The 18,796-nt window shown below is 49.2% G+C and overlaps 1 protein-coding gene across 3 annotated transcripts in view; it reads left to right on the top strand.

The window, feature by feature from the left end:
* Window positions 1-417: 417 nt before the first annotated feature.
* The window catches only part of BSN (bassoon presynaptic cytomatrix protein), a 94,995-nt gene continuing 76,616 nt past the window's right edge, over window positions 418-18,796 (top strand). For all 3 annotated transcript variants that reach the window (XM_047693980.1, XM_047693974.1, XM_047693969.1), the window contains exon 1: window positions 418-719. In XM_047693980.1, coding sequence (XP_047549936.1) covers window positions 478-719 — 242 coding nt within the window. In that variant the 5' untranslated portion in view covers window positions 418-477. The remainder of the gene's footprint in view (window positions 720-18,796) is intronic.

The following is an 18,796-nucleotide window of genomic DNA, read 5'->3' as shown; positions in this document are numbered from 1 at the left end:
ACGACAGGCCCTACTCTGAAGTTTCCCGGGACAGGAAGCGCCACTGACACCAGGGCAGGGCACGGCGCGACCCCCCAGGGTCCTTTGTTGTGGCCGGCGCCCCCCCCTATCCTTGTTCAGTGGGACGCTACTGCCAACTCCCGCTAGACTCCAGGTAGTACAAGCTAGAGGCGTCGTCCTCGAAGGGCGCATGCGTCGGCGCCGGCGGCTGTTTCCCAGCGACCCCGCCACTGGCTTGGGGACACCGGTCTTCACTGCCTGGCTGAATCGCGCGCGCGCGCCAGGCGGGGGGGTGGGGGGTGGGGCGTGTGCAGGGAAGGCGCGCGCGAATCGCGCATGCGCATGCGCAGCGGCAAGCGGCGGCGCGAGCCGAGCTGGGAGATGGCGGCGGCGGCGGCGGCGCCGAGCGTGTGAGCAGCAGCCCGGCAGCCGCCGGCCCGGGCCCAGCACGACCCCGACCCCGCCCGCCCGCCAGCCATGGGCAACGAGGCCAGCCTGGAGGGCGTCGCTGGCGACGGGCCAGTGCCGCCCGGAGGCACCGGCCCTGGCCCGGGCCCCGGAGCAGGGAAGCCGCCTTCAGCACCTGCCGGCGGCGGACAGCTCCCCGCGGCAGGCGCGGCTAGGGCGACGGCTGGACCACCCGGCCCAGGTCCCGGCCCAGCTTCCGGCCCAGGTCCCGGCCCCGGCCCGGGCCCTGGCCCTGGTCCCGGTCCCGGCAGGTAAGCACGCGTCGCGGCACCTGGGGTTGGTGGGGGGGGGAGCTGCAGCCTGAGCCTGGGGCCCGCGACCCCGCGACGTAGTCTGGACAGCGAGGTCAGATGTCCGGCCACACTTTGAACCCGGCCCGATTGGCGGGAGCCGGGTGGTCTTGGAGCGGCCCTCTTTCAAGTCGCCCTGCCTTGGTAAGGCAGGATGGTGAGTGAGCGGCAGGGTCAGTCAGGGCCTGCAGACCGTGACTCCGTCACGAACCCCAAATTTGCTAAACCCCCAACGCTGGGCTCAGGAGGGGCTTATGTAACCTCAGCCTAGTCCCTCCGCACTGGGGAGCAGTGGGATGGAAAACGTCCTCCCTGTCTGCTGGTGTCTGCATGTGTCCATTGTGTTGGGCCAAGGAAAGAGCACAATGGGAGTGGCTGTCAGGGAAGATAAGTGTCACTGTGAGGAACAGAGCGATATGAACATAGTTGAACCATGAACTTGGTCATGCGCTTTCCTCAGGCGTTTAGTGACTATAATCATCTTTGGAGAAAGGGAAAATGCCACTGGGCACCAAAAAGTACTTATTTAGGCTCAAATATGAACAGGGTCATGTGCTTTCATCAAGGTTTAGTTAAACACTCCGGGATGAGGCCAAATGCTATTGAAGCATCTATCACCAGATATGTTCCCGTTGCCTAATGATTTAAATTACCACCTCAAACCAGGGAAAAACTGAAACCCACATAGGATGCACTTAACAGAACATATCTGATCAAATACTGTGAAACCAGCTTGCTTAAAATGTATGCCAACTGAGGTCCGACAAAAACACTGAAGTGGTTGTGAATGCAGTGGGAGGGAATGCCAATATATGATAGATTAGTAGACTGAAAACTCAGGAAAGCTACCAAGAGACAACAGGATAAAATGGAAGGCATTATCTTTACACCAAATGGGCCTAGGGAGTAGCAAGACCCCAGGCGGGGAGGTGGGGGGAGGGGGCACTTCTGGTTCCATGTGAGTCTGCTGATCATGTTGCCTTAGCTCTTGTGTGTTCCCACACAGAAATTGTGCGGAGCATGATTTTTGATTCTTCAGCTGTCCAACTGTGCCTCTCATGTGTTTATTTTCTCAGAAGTCATTTCTTAGACAAGTAACAGTAATCAAAGGCTCTTAATAGCCTGAAACCGGACGCAGACAGGCCAGCCTGTGAGCACCCCCTCGAAAGGGAGACTCTGCCCATTTTACATTAGCTATTACAATAATGCAGTTGGTTAGCATACAGTTCTTAGCACTGCAAATACTGTCCATTTTCCTGCGTGTTGAGCTGCTATTTGAGTTTTAGCTTGAGGGAGCCTCACCCAGGCTTTAGAGCTTTCTCTCCAAGGGAAAGCGTCTACAGCTGCATGGAAAAACACCCTGTTATTGGTAGTTCTCTATATGGGGAATTTGACATTTATCTTCTGGTAACCAAACAGGCTGCTCTGCTTATAGTTTATCTGATGTCACAGAGCCAAGCATATGAAAATCTGGAAAGATTTGGGCATCTCAGAGGGGCAAGAAGGAGACTGGTGTCTACTACTCATATTCCTTTGCAGGGTTTCATTTCTCCCCCATCTATGCATTCCGTCACAGGGAAGACCCATGAACTACTGTGGGTTGAGGAGCCATGGGGTTCCTGTTGGAGTTAGTAGTCCCATAAGTTGCTCCTTGCTATGAGCAAGGCTCACCCATGGGCCGGTGGTGCTAAGGTCCTGTGGCTGTCAAGCTCAGGACTAGGGGCCCTCAGGAGATGGGATTTACTGCTTCAGTTGATATTCAGTTTGAGAGTCCCTCACAGGAGCAGCACCTCCATGGTGTATCTCTCTTTCAGCATTAGAATGGCTTCTGCTTCTCACCAGAGCATCTCAGGTACCTGATGCCAAGTTTAGCATGTTCTGCTCAGAGAGGCTACTGAACAGATTGGCCCATTGATGGAGAAAAAGCCCCATGGCATGTGCTTCTGGGCATTCGGGAAAGAGCAGCAGGTGTAGTTTCAAACAGGCTTGCGAGCTTGGAGGCAGTTTGAAGCCTCATTGGGGTAGGTGGAGGGTCAGGTAAGGGCGAGATCATTTTACTAATCCCAGAGGGGAGTGGAACTGAGGTTCTGGGGGAGTCGATTCCTGGCTCTTTCCTGTTGCCATCTTACCCCTTGGTTACCACAGAATTCGTCTTTTCATCCTCATATGAGCTCACTTGGTTCTGTGAGGGGGTGGCTCCTCCATGTATGACTGAAGAGCCTGACTTGAATCCCATAAGCAGCGGCACCACCACACCCATGGTGCTGCCTCTTATGATATGGCACTTGGGGCATCGGAGAGTCTCTCAAGGCAGGGCTCTCTGCTTCTGATCTCAGGGTAGCATGTACTATTCTATAAGTTGTGCCTTTCTCAAGAAGTGCCATATCAGAGATGGCTCTACCGTCCAAGCTGTATGCCCTGGTGTGGGCTGTATCCTCCTGGAGGAAAGGGGACCTTTCATTCATTCATTCACTCGTTCACTTATTTTTATGCCTGATGTACAATGAAGTGTTCAAGTTGATGGGATTTAACCTATATACATACCCATGACACATCACCAGCTCAAGACGGCACTTTATCAGTAGCCCAGAAAGCACCTTTTTAAAAAATTGCACAAGGAAGCCACATAAACCAGTGAGAACCTGTCTAATCTAGACCAGCCCTGTGGACTTGGCAGGTTCTGAAATTTGCAAATTGGTCTTCAGTCAATTAGCCAAGGTGTTTTGACCAGTATCAAGAGCAAGCACTGTGCTGGGCTCTGTGGAGGGTCTGGAAGGGTGGACAGTGCTCCCCTGTCCTCTGGTACCTCACAGTCTGTTTGGTGAGACAGCCCTCAAAGAGCCAAATCATGGAATTTGGCTGGGCAGCTCTGTGTTTGAGCAGCTCAGACCGAGACGTGCCAGCTAGACAGTGCTTATGGAACGGTTGTCAAGTGAGAAGAGTGGAGAGGCAGAGCCAGGGTTCCAAAGGAGAAACCCAAGGCATGCTGGAAAAATGGTAGGGATATGAAAGGTGGAGAGGGAGAAATAGCATGAAGAATGTTGGTCTACATAGGCAGGGGCGGCAAGCAGAGAATGGGGCCAAGTGCAGGCCAAGAGGAGAGCAGACCAGGGGAGGTGCCTTTCCCTCATAACCCATCAGAATCCCTGATCACCTCGAGGTTGCCTCTCACTCGCTTCCAGCTCGTCTGCCATGGAGACATCTTTAGCCAACGGCAGTGGGCACACACAGCCTGGTCGTGTGCTGGAAGGTGGGTTGAGGCTGCTTTGCAAGCTACCGTCCGAGTTCCTTTCTCAAAATGGGTTTGTCTTAATTCTATCCCAATAAGAAAACAAAACTAAAAATAAATGGATTTGGGGCACCTGGGTGGCTCAGTCTTTAAGTGTCTGCCTTCTGCTCAGGTCAAAATCCCAGGGTCCTGGGATCGAGCCCCATATTGGGCTTCCTGCTCAGCGGGAGGCCTCCTTCTCCTTCTCCCACTGCCCCTGCTTGTGTTCCCTCTCTCACTGTCGCTCTCTCTCTCTCATTCTGTCAAATAAATAAATTAAAAAAATAATAAATGGGTTTGGCAAGTATAGTATATCTGGTTTGGGATTAGCCAGACTTGTTATACTGTATCAGCTAACAGTTAGGCTCTGGAAAAATCTGGGCCTCATGTGTAAGGATGAAATTAAAGGATATAATTGCCAGGTTTAGAAATAATGGCCTTTTATCATTCAGAGATCCTGTTGGGCGCCAGGAGCTGGATTCTCATGGAGGGCGTGATGCAGGGATTGTACTAAAGTGACCTAACATCTGAATGGTGCTGATGTCAAAATTTCACCTGAAGGGGCAGCCATTTCTCATCTTTTGCCAGGGAGAAAGGGGCAGCTTTGAAAATAGAGCTTTTTCCAGCCTTGGTAAGATACATTGCTGCTGATCAAAAAAAAAAAAAAAAAAAAAAAAAGTTATGATGATGGTGGGGAAGAAAGTTCTCCTTCTCCTCCTCCTTCTCCTTCTATTTTTTTAACTTTTTATTATGAAAAATTTCATATCTACATAGAAGTTGAAAGAATAAGCCAATGAAGCCCCATGTTCCCGTTGCCCAGCCGGTTATCACCAACTCATCGCTGAACAAGTTTGTCTGTCTTCCTCTCCTGCCCTCTCCCATGGAGGCCACTTGCAGACAGCTCCACATTTCATCATCCATATTTCAGTGTGTATTTCTAAGGCATAAAGACTTTGTCTGAACATTACCACAGCACCACAATCACACCCAAACAGGTTAACAAATCCTTCTTCTTCTTTTTTTTAATTTTAATTTTTAAAAAAGTAATCTCTATGCCCAACGTGGGGCTTGAACTCCCAACACTAAGACCAAAAGTTGCACGCTCTGCTAGCCAAGCAGGTAGACATCCTGATAACAATCCCTTCTTCATTTCAGCAAATACCAGCCAGGGTTCAGGTTTTCTGTTTATCTTATGAATTTATTTTTACAGTCGATTTGTTTGAATTGTGATCTAAACAGGGCCCACACATTGCATTTGCTGGGTTTATTTCTTGAGTTTCTTTAAATCTCTAGGTTCCATCCCCCTTTTTTCCGCCTTGCAATATATGACTGGAGGACTGTGTCATTTGTCCTGTGTTTCTCACATTCTGGATTATGCTGTTTGTGTCTCTGTGGTGTCATTTAAGATGTTCCTCTGTCCTATATTTTTCCTTTAAGCTGGAACTTGTATCTAGAAGCCATTCAGATTCTAATTTCGTTCTTTTTGTCAAGAAATTCTAGGTTTTGGGGCACCCTGGTGGCTCAGTGGGTTAAAGCCTCTGCTTTTGGCTTGGGTCATGGTCTCAGGGTCCTGGGATCAAGCCCCGAATCCGGCTCCCTGCTCAGCGGGGAGCCTGCTTTCCCCTCCCCCTCTGCCTGCCTCTCTGCTTACTTGTGATCTCTCTGTCTCTCTCAAATAAATAAATAAAAAAATCTTTTAAAAAAATTCTAGCTTTTTAAAAGAGTTTCTCAAGGGCTTTGGCCATGAAGGGGCTAGGAGTTCACTGAAAGTAAAGCCAGACTTTGGACTAGTTTGGAAGCCAAGTAATGATGCAGTGGGACACTTTTCTATTCTTTTTTTCTAAGGTTCTTCCTCTGAGTAGGTTTGGTTCTGGGTTTAAGAGGGCAAAGCTTTCAGAGACCTTGGGTCCTGCCTTTTCACCCAGCTTTGGGGAACCCTCCCTGTTTATGTGAGTAGAAGGTGCTAGGAGATAGGTTTGGGACTTCAGTAAATCCACTCTCTCCTCAGAGGTCCTTCCCTTTCTTTGTGTTAGTGATAAAAGTGGGGAGAGACAGACCCTGTGGGCTCCTTGAGGGGAAATCTGTTTCTGGAGATTGTGGCCCATGGGCAAGAGTTGGGATTGACTGGGGAGGTAGGTTGGCAAAGATGTCACAACAGTTCTAGCCACTCTCACTGGATGTCCGCTTCACCGTGGACACTCTGCTCAGTGTTTTTCCACAAACTTGTTCCTCTCTCCCCCTGTCTGGCCAGGCCACTCTTGCAGGTCCCGTCTGCCTGGGTCTTCCTCATCCTTCCTATCTGGGGACTCGTTGTTTACAATGGTGAGACGGTGGCTGAGACCTGCCTGCCTATAGCAAGGGCCATGTATTTCTTTAGGACTTGAGGCCCTTCTGGTGAGCTGGGACTTGGTAGACAATCGAGCCACGTAGGGTCTCCTTCCTGGGCCTCTCAGTTGGTGCCAGGGCCATGTCCTGCTGGCACTGGTGCTGCACTGGTAAGACTCACTCAAACTCCTTTCCTGCCTCGAGGGTTCCCTCCTTCTCCATTCCCCAGCATGGTGGTGGAAGCTAGTTAGAGCCGGGGAGTGAGTTGGGACCATGGCCTCTGGGACCTGGGGCAGGGGAAATGGAATTCTGTTATCCCACTCCCTGCAGTTCCTTCCTGCAGATGGGGCTCTGGTGGGTGTCTGTTGCCCCCTGGCATTCCCGCAGCTCACGTCTCTTATACATTAGGTTCCGGTCAGCTGTGCCTGTGGCATGGAACCAGAAAGCATGCTCCCTGACTCATCTGTGCTGTACCTTCAGTCCCAGGCTGGTCACAGCACTGCTCTGATCTCTCCATCTGTTCTTTGCTCTTATGGGTATCTAGGCTTCTTAAGAGAGTCTTGTTCTAGAAGAGACCACTTACATGGTACACCCACTTCTTTCTTTTTTTATTTTTTAAAGATTTTTTAAAAAATATTTTTATTTATTTGACAGAGACAGCGAGAGGAGGAACACAAGCAGGGGGAGTGGGAGTGGGAGAAGCAGGCCTCCCCCGCAGAGCAGGGAGCCCGATGTGGGGCTCAATCCCAAGACCCTGGGACCATGACCTGAGCTGAAGGCAAATACCTAATGACTGAGCCACCCAAGCACCCCACCCCCACTTCTTTCTAACATGATATCACATGGAGGTGTATTGGGAGCTTCTAAGGAACTTTAGCTCACCCTGGGATAAATCCAGAAACTTTTGGGTTAGACTGGCTGCCGCTGAAGTGTGTGGGGTTGCTATTAGGGCCCAAGATGAAGATTTTCCCTGAGCGGAAGTAAAAGTGTTAGCTTCTGGGACTTGGTCCCAACCACTGAGGAGATCAAAAGGCCTTAACAGCAGCTCATGGAAGGATCACCCAGTCTGGGACTGCCCCAGACCCAGAGCTGCTCTCTAGTGCCATTGCCTCGGGGAGGGAGCTGTCCATTCCCAGGATGCTAGAAGAATCAGTAAGGCCTTTGGGTGCTTTGGAGGAAAAGGGGGTAAGGAAATTTCCTGAGAGTCACACCTATACTTTCCATGTATTTGTGGATGCAGGTATGTTATAAGGGTCACTTGCCCTCTTTGTATACAGGAGTGGTTGTAAGGGATTTCTACAATTAAGCTCTACTTAGCAATAGAAGGATTTTATTTATTTATTTAAGATTTTATTTATTTGACAGAGAAAGACACAGTGAGAAAGGGAACACAAGCTAGGGGAGTGGGAAAGGGAGAAGCAGGCCTCCCACCTAGTAGGGAGTCTTGTGTGGGGCTCAATCCCAGGATCCTGGGATCATGACTAGAATCGAAGGCAGGTGCTTAATGACTGAGCCACCCAGGCGCCCCACAATAGGAGGATTTTATTTTATTTTATTTTTTTAAAGATTTTATTTATTTATTTGACACAGAGAGAGAGAGAGAGAGAGAGAGAGAGAGAGAGAGAGAGATCACAGTTAGGCAGAGAGTCAGGCAAAGAGAGAGAGGGAAGCAGGTTTCCTGCTGAGCAGAGAGCCTGATGTGGGGCTGATGTGGGGCTCGATCCCAGGACCCTGAGATCATGACCTATGCCAAACGCAGAGGCTTAACCCACTGAGCCACCCAGGCGCCTCCAGTAGGAGGATTTTAAAGTGAAACTTTATCCATGCATTCAGGAAACCCTCTGCTGAGCACCTACTAGATGCCTATCCCTGGGCGAGATATAAGGAGCAAAGGAAGGAGCATGAAACGGGCTGTGCCCTCAAGGAGCTCCCAGTCTGGTAGGAGTGAAAGAGACACTTGCTTAGATTTTTACCCTCAACTTCCCTGAAAGGAGAGTTTGCTCCTGCTTTTTCTTTTTCTTTTTTTTCCCCCAGAGTTAAGATAAATGAGAGCATGATTAAAAGGGGTTGTCTTATTTCATACTCTGAGATAGTAGAATATATATATTTGTATGGTGTTTTGCAGCTTACAAAACACATTCACAACATTAACTTATTCTGTTGGGAACTCCAAAGGCCTAATATGAGAGATTTAGAAGAACAGCCAGCTAGCTGACTTTAGCAAACCGAAATGCCATACACTGAGCACAGCTGGAGAACCGCGTCACTTCCTTGCCTCCTGCTCCGAGAAGATGGAAAATTTAGCACTAGGATGGGGAGGGCTTTGAGGACGAGAAAAGGATCAGGAAGTAGGACATCTGAGCAGAGGACAGCATAGGGTGGGGTGGGGAATGAAGAGTACTGGAAGCCTCCCGGGTGGGGGTCAGAAACTTGGGTTTAATCAACCCTGACATTGCCCCAAGCTGGTTGTATGTGTAGTAGGTCCTCACTGCTTTCCATCTATAAAAGGACAGTTTTAACTAAGATGGTCTCCCAGGTCCCCTCCATCTCTGACAGTGTTTTTGGTTAGATGAGTAAGAAGGAAGGGTGATGCTTTCTGCTATTCCTCGGCCCCTACTGAGGAGAGAAAATAGGTATGTCATGAAGACTTTAGGTTCATTAGAAGAGCTTTAAATGAAGAGGACTGCTCTTCCTCCAAGCCCCAGAGGTCTTTCGGAGTGGACAAGATGACCTCACGATCAAGCCCAGAACCGGAAGAGGGACTGGCTGGCCCCTTGCCTCTCAGTTGCTCCTGGCAAGGCGGGGGCTCTTGAAAAGCTGCTGGCGTCCTTCTACTTAGTTGGCTGGCCAGCCGGCCAGGCGCCTACTTGTGCCTGCGGAGACTGCCTCCAGCTCCCTCTTTCCAGCTGGACATGGTAGCTTATCTACCAAGCGTTGTTACACCTGCAACCCCCACGTGCTCAGGGCCCTGCTCTGCCTCCTCCTGGTGTGTGCCTGTGCAGAATCCTTCACTTGTAGAGTGAGGAGATGGATGTGGGGCTCTCTGCAGTTTCTTCTGCAGCTTGTGGGCACTAAGGGCTCAGGGCAGGTCACCAGTGTCAAGGTCTGGCCTGTGAGGCCTCTTCCGTCGGGAACATGGTTTAGCTTCAGTGGGTGATCTGTTTGCTCTGTCCTCCTTTTATTTTGAGACTCTCAGCCAACTCCTAACAGATGCCAAAACATCTGCTTCTGTATTGTCTGAAGGAGGAGCTCTGCCTTGGGGTGAATACCCAGTGGTCCATGGCCTTTGGTCCCTCCCTGGCAGATGACTCCACCATTGGAAAGTTCTTTCTTTCTGTTTGTCTGAAATTGGCTTCCTTGATCCTCCTCTCTTGGCCTGGCTCTGCCCTCTGGCTCACAGGCTTAGTAGGAGCTCATGATGCTCTTACCTCCTCAACCACAGGGTTCTTCCCTAGACTTGACTTCTCCAGGTCCTGAGGCTGGGATGTGACTCTGGGGCCCTTGGCAACCTGGGCTGTTTGGCCCAAGGCTCTCAATATCCTGAGGACAGCGAGGTTCAGAGAACAGGATCCAGGGCTCAGTATGTCACATGGACTATGAGTGACATGATCTGGAGGATGAATGGCCTTCACTCACCAGCCTGAGAAGCCCATCCTACACCTCCCTCTGTCCCTGCACCCCACACTTGTCCAGCCTCGGGCTGGGCATCTCAGCACGAAGGCTGGATTCCCTCCATCCTAGACTTGTGTGATCCGAGTGTGAATGTGAGGCCCTGCACGGGTCCCTGCCATGTCTTCTTTCACTGTACCTGGAGATCCCTTCTAACCTAGTGAGACCCTTTGGATCCTGACTCTGTCTCCTGACATAGGGATAATACCCAAGATAGTGTACTTGTTTCCGAAATCATGCTGGGAGAACTTCTTCCCTTCTTCTCCCCTTCTTATGGCTCTGGGAGCCCACTTTCTACTCCCTTATATCTCACTTTGATGGTCCGTGTTGAGCCCTTGAGACCAAAGCCTTGCCAGCTCTGGGTAGAGGGGGTTTCGGCTGAAGAGGGCGGTAGAGCCAGCTGGCACTGGAGAGGCAATCAGCCCTCGCACCTGTGGGAGCCTCTGTGCACTGCAGAGGACACTCCTTCTCAGGCCTGTTCTTCCCTGGTCGGCCAGGGCGTTCTGGCCTGTTTTGGGGATACACTGACCTTAGACTCTGTAGGGAGGATGTCCTCAGGAGCAATGAACACTCTGCAGATGAAAATCTCAAACACACATAAAAGGAGAAAAGATGGCATGAGGAACCCCCTCCTGTGGACCCATCACCCAGCTTCAATAATGATCAGTGTTCTGTTCTGCCATCTTGTTTAATCTCTATTCCTCCAACATTTTTTTTTTTGGCCCGGAGTATTTTCAGTCAAAATCCAAATGTATCATTTCACCCATACTTTAGGATGTAACTCTAGTAGTTAAAAGCTGTTTTTATTTTAATCCAATGACATTATCAAAGCTAACAAAAGTTAACTATAATTTTTTAATATGACTTAATACCCAGCCTATGTTCAATTTGACTTGATTATCTCAAAAATTATTATTATTATTATTTTTAAAGATTTTATTTATTTATTTGACAGACAGAGATCACAAGTAGGCTGAGAGGCAGGCAGAGAGAGAGAGAGGAGGAAGCAGGCTCCCTGCCAAACAGAGAGCCCGATGCGGGGCTCGATCCCAGGATCCTGGGATCATGACCTGAGCCGAAGGCAGAGGCTTCAACCCACTGAGCCACCCAGGCGCCCCTCAAAAATTATTTTTTAAGGTTGTTTTGTTCAAATCAGGATCCAAACAAACATTGCATACATGAAGAATTTTATATGCGTGTGTGTATATATATATGTGTGTGTATATTTGTTTCAAAATAATAATGTAGATATTTTTACTAACAATAGTACTAATGAATGTAATTTAAGATCTTGTGGTTTCTTTTGTCCTTAGTTTATCTCTTTCCAGGATGTCTAGTTCAAGTTCTATGTTTTATTATTTTTTCTTTTTTTAATTTAAATTCAATTAATTAACATATAATATATAATTAGTTTTGGAGGTAGAGCTCAGTGATTCATCAGTCTTATATAATACCCATTGCTCACTACATCACATGCTCTCCCTTAATGTCCATCACCCAGTTACCCCATCTCCCCAGCCTCCTCCCTCCGGCAACCCTCAGTTTGTTTCCTGTGATTAAGAGTCTCTTATGCTTTGTCTTCCTCTGATTTCATCTTGTTTTTTTTTTCTCTCTTCCCCTATGATTCTCTGTTTTGTTTATTAAATTCCGCATGTGAGTGAAATCATATGATAATTGTCTTTCTCTGACTTATTTCGCTTAGCACAATACTCTTTCGATCCACCCATCTTGTTGCAAATGGCAAGATTTCATTCTTTTTGATGGCTGAGTAGTGTTCCATTGAAGATACATATATAAATATATAAACATGCGTATAATATGTATCTCATGTATATATATGTATATAGCTAATTTTCTTTATCCTTTCATCTGTTGGTGGGCACATGTTCTGTGTTTTAGAGTTATTAGAAATGATTCTTCTCAGGGTGCCTGGGTGGCTCCGTTGGGTAAGCATCTGCCTTCAGCTCAGGTCATGATCTCAGGACCCTGGAACTGAGTCCCACATCAGGCTCCCTGTTCAGCGGAGAGTCTGCTTCTCCATCTCCCTCTGCCCCTTCCCTTGCTCGTGCTCTTGCTCTCTCTCTCTCTCAAAAAAATAATAAAATCTTTAAATAATGTTTAAAAAAAAAGAGAAATGATTCTTCTCAGTGAGATTCTGCCATGAAGAAGATATACAATCAAGCTCTTTCTTTCTAGTTTGTGTTGTTTGTAAGGATTGCTTCCTGATCACTTCTCTGTTGTGACGATCTACTGCAGAGTAAATCAGCCCAGACTCAGTGACTTCAAAGAGCAATTTTTTATTCTCACTCATGCATCAGCATGCTGGCTGGAATTCTCTGATCTGGGCCGGGCTCTGGGCTCTAGGCTCCAGTTGAATACAGGTCTGCTCTCCACATCTCTCATCCTCCTTGGACAGCAGGGTAGCCAGGACACGTTCTTCCGGTGGTGACAGCAGACTCACAGGGGGCATGCCTAACCACGCATACGCCACACACATACGCATGCGCTTTAGTCCACATCTCCTAACATGACTTCAGTCAAAGCGATTCATATATAAGCCCAAGGTTCAGAGAAGTTGCAGCAGTTACTCTGACTGTATAAGAAATTACCCTAAAACTTAGGGACATCAAACAACCAGTCTTTGGTTCACAGATTCTGTAGGTCAGGAATTCAGGCCAGGCACATGGGATGGCTTACTTCTGCTCTCTGGTGTCTGGAGCTTCAGCTGGAAGACTCGAAGGCTGGGGACAGCAATCCTCTGACGGGTCTTCATCACTCATGTGTCTTACAGTTGATTCATGCTAAGAGCTGGGAGCCTCAATGCTTCTCCACATGAGCTAGTTTGAGCTTCCTCTCAACATGGTTTCTGGGTTTCAAGGGTACCCTAAGAGAAAGAGAGAGAGAAAGCCAGCTGGAGGCCATACTGCCTTTTATGACCACTGTTATTTTTGCCACGTTCTATTCAGTGAAGTAGTTCTAAAGCCCTAACCCACTTTTGAGTGGAGGAGACAAGGACTCCATCTCTTGGTTGGGAAGGTCCAGATTCTATAAGAGCTTGTGGAAATCTTGTTGAATCCATTTTTAGAAAATAGAGTCTGGCACATCTGGAAAAATAGACTCCACCCTCTGTGGGAGGAATTGCCAAGTTACATGGCAGAGAGCAGAAATCCATTGTGCACAACAATGCCATCTACCATACTTCTATCTTTTTTTTTTTTTAAAGATTTTATTTTATTTATTTGACAGAGAGAGAACACAAGCAGGCAGAGAGTCAGGCAGAGAGAGAGGAGGAAGCAGGCTCCCCTCTGAGCAGAGAGCCTGATGCGGGCCTCGATCCCAGGACCCTGAGATCATGACCTGAGCCGAAGGCAGAGGCTTAACCCACTGAGCCACCCAGGTGCCCCACCATACTTCTATCTTTTTAATTTTATTTTCTTAAAATTATGTAAAACTTTCATGTGATTCCAAATAAGATGAATTGAGAGAAGTCTAGTTCTATCTTGCTCCTTCACCTTGTTTTCCTTCCCTGATAAGAATTCACCTCTATCAGGTTTTTTCCCCATTGTTTCTTCTTGAAAATATAAAGACAATATATATTTATTTACCCCTCTCTTTGTCACATATATATAAAAAGTAGCAAATTCTGAACACTGTGCTGAACTTTGCTTTTTTTTCACATAACATATCCTGAAGATCACCCTGTAGGAGAGTGGAGAAATCCTCCTGATTCTTTTTTTGCATCTGTACAGCGCTCTATCATGTGGGCTGGCTGTAGTTTATTATTACAAATCACCCTACATTGAGGAACCTGGTATATATGTCATTTTGTAATTTTACTGGTGTGCCTGTAGGCTAGTGTATCTATTGGATGATTTCCCAGTGTATCTATGGGATATTTTGTATTTTTACCAGGGTTGCTCTGGATTAGTTTCCTATGGGATGCACATTGTGCTGTGTTTTGCCAAGCTGGAGGGTCAGGGGCAGAGACGGGGTACTAGTGAGGGGTTTGGACCGTGTTCAGATGCGAGATGATGGTCACTGGACCAGGAAGAGCGAGTGGCAGGGAGTAGGGAGAGGGGGAAAGTGCTAAAAAGTGCTCACCTTCTGGATATATGCTGAATGTAGAGCCAGAGGGGGGCTCAATGGATGCCTTTGAAGAGTTAGAGGAAGAGAGGGGTCAGGAGAACCCCTGAGTTCTGGCCTGAGCGTGTGGTGCGTGCTGGGGCCCACCGGCATGGGGCCTAAGATGAGAAGCTTGTTCCTGGCTAAGTTGTGTTTTAGAGACACCCAAGTGAGACATTAGGTAGGTAGCTAGGCGTTCAAGTCTGGGCTGGAAAAATAAAGTAGCAACTCACCTGCACGTGCATTAATATTAATGCCACCTGCTTCCTACAAGTACCCTGAGAAGGAGATAAGGAAGAGGAGGAAATTAAGGCAATTCCGGGGTTCCAAGAGGGCGGGTCAAGTCCATCGAATCTGACAAACTTTGATCGAATGAAAGCATTCAGCCTGAGGCCTGGAGTGAAATAGCAACCTGTGGCCTGGTTCCCACCCAGGGCAGAGGATCTGAAGGTGAGCGGGTAGATTACCGGCCCTATTTCCTACTACAGAGCTATTTGAATTAGACTTGATTAGGGGTTTGGTTCCTGTCCTCTGGGAGCTCTGACGTAACGGGGGGATGCCTGGGGGGATGCTCTGAGGACCCACTGCGGTCCTTCTTACTCGTCTTCACATACAGCTGCTGAAACAGATACAGAATTTGGGCCTCCAGCTGGAGAGTTCCCTTGAGAGGCCTGGCCCATCCCACGGGCTCTCAGAATCCACTGCAAGTCAGGGTTTCAGCCCAGGCTACCAGAGCCACAGAAAATACCTGCTTTGCCATGGGAAGAGTGCCATTTTGTCTCTTAACCATCATTTGTGTTCATGAAACTCCAGGAAGTTCGGACAGTGGGGGTTCCCTTGGTAGATTTGGGGATTAGGAAGAGGGGAGGAGGGAGGGAGCTCTAGGTCTTTGGCTGCTGCTCTGGAGTGGTGATCTGCCGAGGGGCAGAGAAACCAGTGTGCCTCTGGGCTGTGTATTTCTCTGGGCCCAGGACCCTGGGGACAGGCTGTGGCACGTGGAGCTGGCTCAGAGGCCAGCGGGCTGGAGTAGGGCTGCCCGAGGAGCCAGGCATCCATCCCTGCTCTCCCTGTGTACTGTAAGCATTTTTGCAAATGATAGTGCTTAGCGTGCTGACGGGCCAGGGGCAGAGGGGTTTCCCGCTGGGATGCGTCTGGGGAGCTGTGATATTATGAAAGAAGGGCAGAATGGGAGTCTACAGAGCAGGACAGCTGGCCCTGGGAGCTCCCAACATACCAGGTCTGCCAGTAACCCTAACCCTTTCACCTAACTCCTCAGCTTTAGCAGAGTCTGGTGTGGAACCCACCTAAGGATCCTTGCTCTCACTGTCCTCGGCCGCCCCCCTGCCCCAGGCTACCATGGTGTCCACCTTGGCTTGCTTGAGCTGTGAAAACAGAGACAGAGGAGCTGCAGGCACATAGCCTCTGCTCTGTCCCCACCCAGGCACTCAGTCAGGAGTGAGGAGCCCTACAAAACCCATCTAGGACTCTGGGACAGGTGTCACACAACCATCTTCTTTTCTAAATGGTAAAAACCTCCACACCCCTGAGTGCGGAGTATGGAAGCAAAAAGGTCTTCCCTGTCCTCAAGTAGGAAAGCCTGGTGGGGACTCTGGGGTGGGGGGCGACACTGCTCCCTTTCAGTTATCAAGACCCTGGCTTACTGCTCTGGTGGGGTTGCCTGGTGGTGCTGAGAACACATTTTCAGAGGCATGGAGAAAGAAGAAACTAGAAGCTTTTCCTTTTGGGAAAGCATTTGTGTTCCCTGTACTCCCTCATGAGTGCTTATTCTGGGATGCCTGGGCCTACGAAGTGGAGGGGCAGTGACCCCAGAAGTAATCAAGGCTGAACCTGCTGGCAAGGTTTTCAGGGAACATGGGCCTCCTTCCGCCTCCTTTAGCTTCATTTTCCCTAGTCCCTAACGGCAGCTCAGGACAAAAACAAGACATTCAGATAAAGGCATACATTGCTTTTGAAAAGATAATGATGATACTTAGTAGTAATTGATTTTGCTTATACAGTGAATTTTCATCTGTGTAGCTCTGTCCAGTAGAGGGTCAGGATCACTGGTAAGGGATGGAAAGACTGAGGCCAGAGAGGTTTCTTCCAAGAACCCCATAGCAAGGCAGGGCAGGAACAGGACGAGGAGCAGGACCTTCCCAGCCCTGGCCTCTGCTTGGTGGATCTCCCCGGCCACTTTGGGATGAGGAAACTCTCATGTGTTCAGTCAAAAGACTGGGCATCCTGTGTAAGGACTGGTCTGCTTGACACCCTCCCTGTCCCTTGATAGAGTGGGCTGGGGGGGAGGGAGCAGGGGACAGTCTTAGGGTGACCTTGGTAATTAAGGCTCTAGGGCCAGGATAGAAGAGTACAGGCCCCACTGGGTGAGGTTTGGGGACAAAGCCTTAGCTGCAGTTAGACTCCTTAGAACAACCCACCCTTGTAGTGTGCTCACCGTGGGCCAAGCCGCAGAGGCCTCTGGGCCATGGGTCAGAGGTCTTCATTCTTGGAATGAAGATGGAGATGGCTCAGTCTTCCCTTCTGCGAGCTGTCATCGATGCTGGGGTACCTTCTCAAACAAGCTAACATGCTCTAGTCCGTCCTGGAATGTACAGCCTTCAGAAACAAGACCCACCGCCATGTAAGTGATTCCGGGAAACCGTGCTGAGTATTACTCGTTGCCATGCCGCTGGAGTGGGTTTAGACACAAAGGGGGCGAACAGCCCCATCAGCACCCACCTCCAACAAACTCACATCTCCAGAGACCCTGCTTCATCCCCAGGGTGGGCTTTCCTCCAAGCGCAGACTCATTGTTTAAGAGTGTCCTTTCTTTGTCCTACCTGACTCATTGTTTAAGAGTGTCCTTTCTTTGTCCCACGTTTTTGTTCACTGTTTGTTTTCATTCAGTGTTTGTTCATTCAACAAGCATCTCTGAGTCCGCTGTGTATCAGGGTGTGTGGACTCTGAGTTCACAGAGGAAAGGCAGTGTCAGCCCGGTTGGACCCCGCAGTCCAGGGGAGCCAGAAGGGCTCAGCCAAAGCCACACACTTAAGAGAAAGGAGCACCGAAACTCGGGTGCCCCTCAGCCCTCCTGTTTTGCAGTGGGTTGGCCTGAGCCTGCCTTAATGGCTGCTTGTCCACACGCACATGCACTTTCAGACCCTGATTCCTTCTGGGACTCTAGGAACAATCTAGTGGCCCCAATCAGTGGACACGTTCCTGTCTTAGCTGCTGACACCGCCTACGGTGGGCTTCTGATCACACTGCCCTTCTGGAAGCTCCCTTCTCTGTTTCTGCAGCACCCCCTTGTTTATGTGTTGGTCTTCTCTGGGGCGCCACATGCCCCGCCTGCCTGGGGGGCCCCAGGACTCAGGACTCAGCCCTGAGCTATGTGACTTTTCCCTCTCACGTGACAGGAGCTGTGAGCCGACAGCCCCCTGATTCCTCTATAGCTTGGGTTGTCAGCCTTCAAGTGGACACCTCCACATGGTGTCCCCAGCCCCTGCTGATGCACAGTGCCACCGTCTGCCCCCTCTCCTCTCCCCTTTGGCTGGAAGAGTACCCAATCTTGGGTTCAGAGGACCTCTTTTCTCGGAAAAACTTGAGCCCATACCACAATGGAATGAATCTGACATAAAGTCTTTTTTTTTTTTTTTTAAAGATTTTATTTATTTGTCAGAGAGAGAGAGAGAGTGAGCACAGGCAGATAGAATGGCAGGCAGAGGCAGAGGGAGAAGCAGGCTCCCTACTGAGCAAGGAGCCCGATGCGGGACTCGATCCCAAGACACCGGGATCATGACCTGAGCCGAAGGCAGCTACTTAACCAACTGAGCCACCCAGGTGTCCCTAAAATCTTCTTTTGAAGACAGGAATGTTGAAGGTTTTGTTTGGTGTCCATAAAAGATCTTTAAAAAGTCTTTGGTTTTGGAATGGAGCCTCTTCCTAGACCCAGGCTTGGGGTCTCTAGGGCCGTGGGGGCAGTAGGCTCACCCAAGCTCGGTATGGATGATCAGAGACCCCATTGGTCTGGCTACATCTGCCAAGGGAGGGAAATCATAGGGAGGGGGGAGATACTGGAGGTGAACCGGGGAGCAGGAGCAAGAAAACCTGCACGCGGTGGCCTCCCTCAGCTGACCATGACACCACTGATCCCAGTCGCTTAGCACGACGGGGGCATACCAGTCTGGATCTCATCCCAGACTGGATTGCAGAGGGGCCCTGGGCTACTGAATCCCCAGCAGGGAGGGCATAGCAGGGGCCCCATGAAGAGTGATGGACCATTAGTCATGACTTCAGGAAGGAGTCTTGCTTGGAGGTGGCTCTCACCCCTCTTTGGATCCTGATACCTCATGTGCTTCTCCAGAATCTTGCCTGAGGAGGGCTCTCATGCCATCCAGGCTTATTCTTTGTCTTTGTCTTCTTTCATATTACTTGCCTGACTCTGATAGATTCAGGTACTTTTGAGTTTTAACTATATCAATGAGATTCTTCTGGATTTTTTAGCAAAATTTTTATTTATTTATTTAAGTCACCACTCCACCCAACATGGAGCTTGAATTCAGGACCCCAAGATCAGAGTTGCACACTCTTCTGACTGAGCCAGCCAGGCTCTGATGGAATTTTTAAAAAATTATGCAAGTAAGTTGTAAGCTTATTA

Source organism: Lutra lutra, chromosome 1 (genome assembly GCF_902655055.1).
Source record: "Lutra lutra chromosome 1, mLutLut1.2, whole genome shotgun sequence".
Taxonomy (NCBI): domain Eukaryota; kingdom Metazoa; phylum Chordata; class Mammalia; order Carnivora; family Mustelidae; genus Lutra; species Lutra lutra.
The sequence above is the reverse complement of the archived record's forward strand: the minus strand, read 5'-3'. Positions and strand labels throughout refer to the sequence as shown.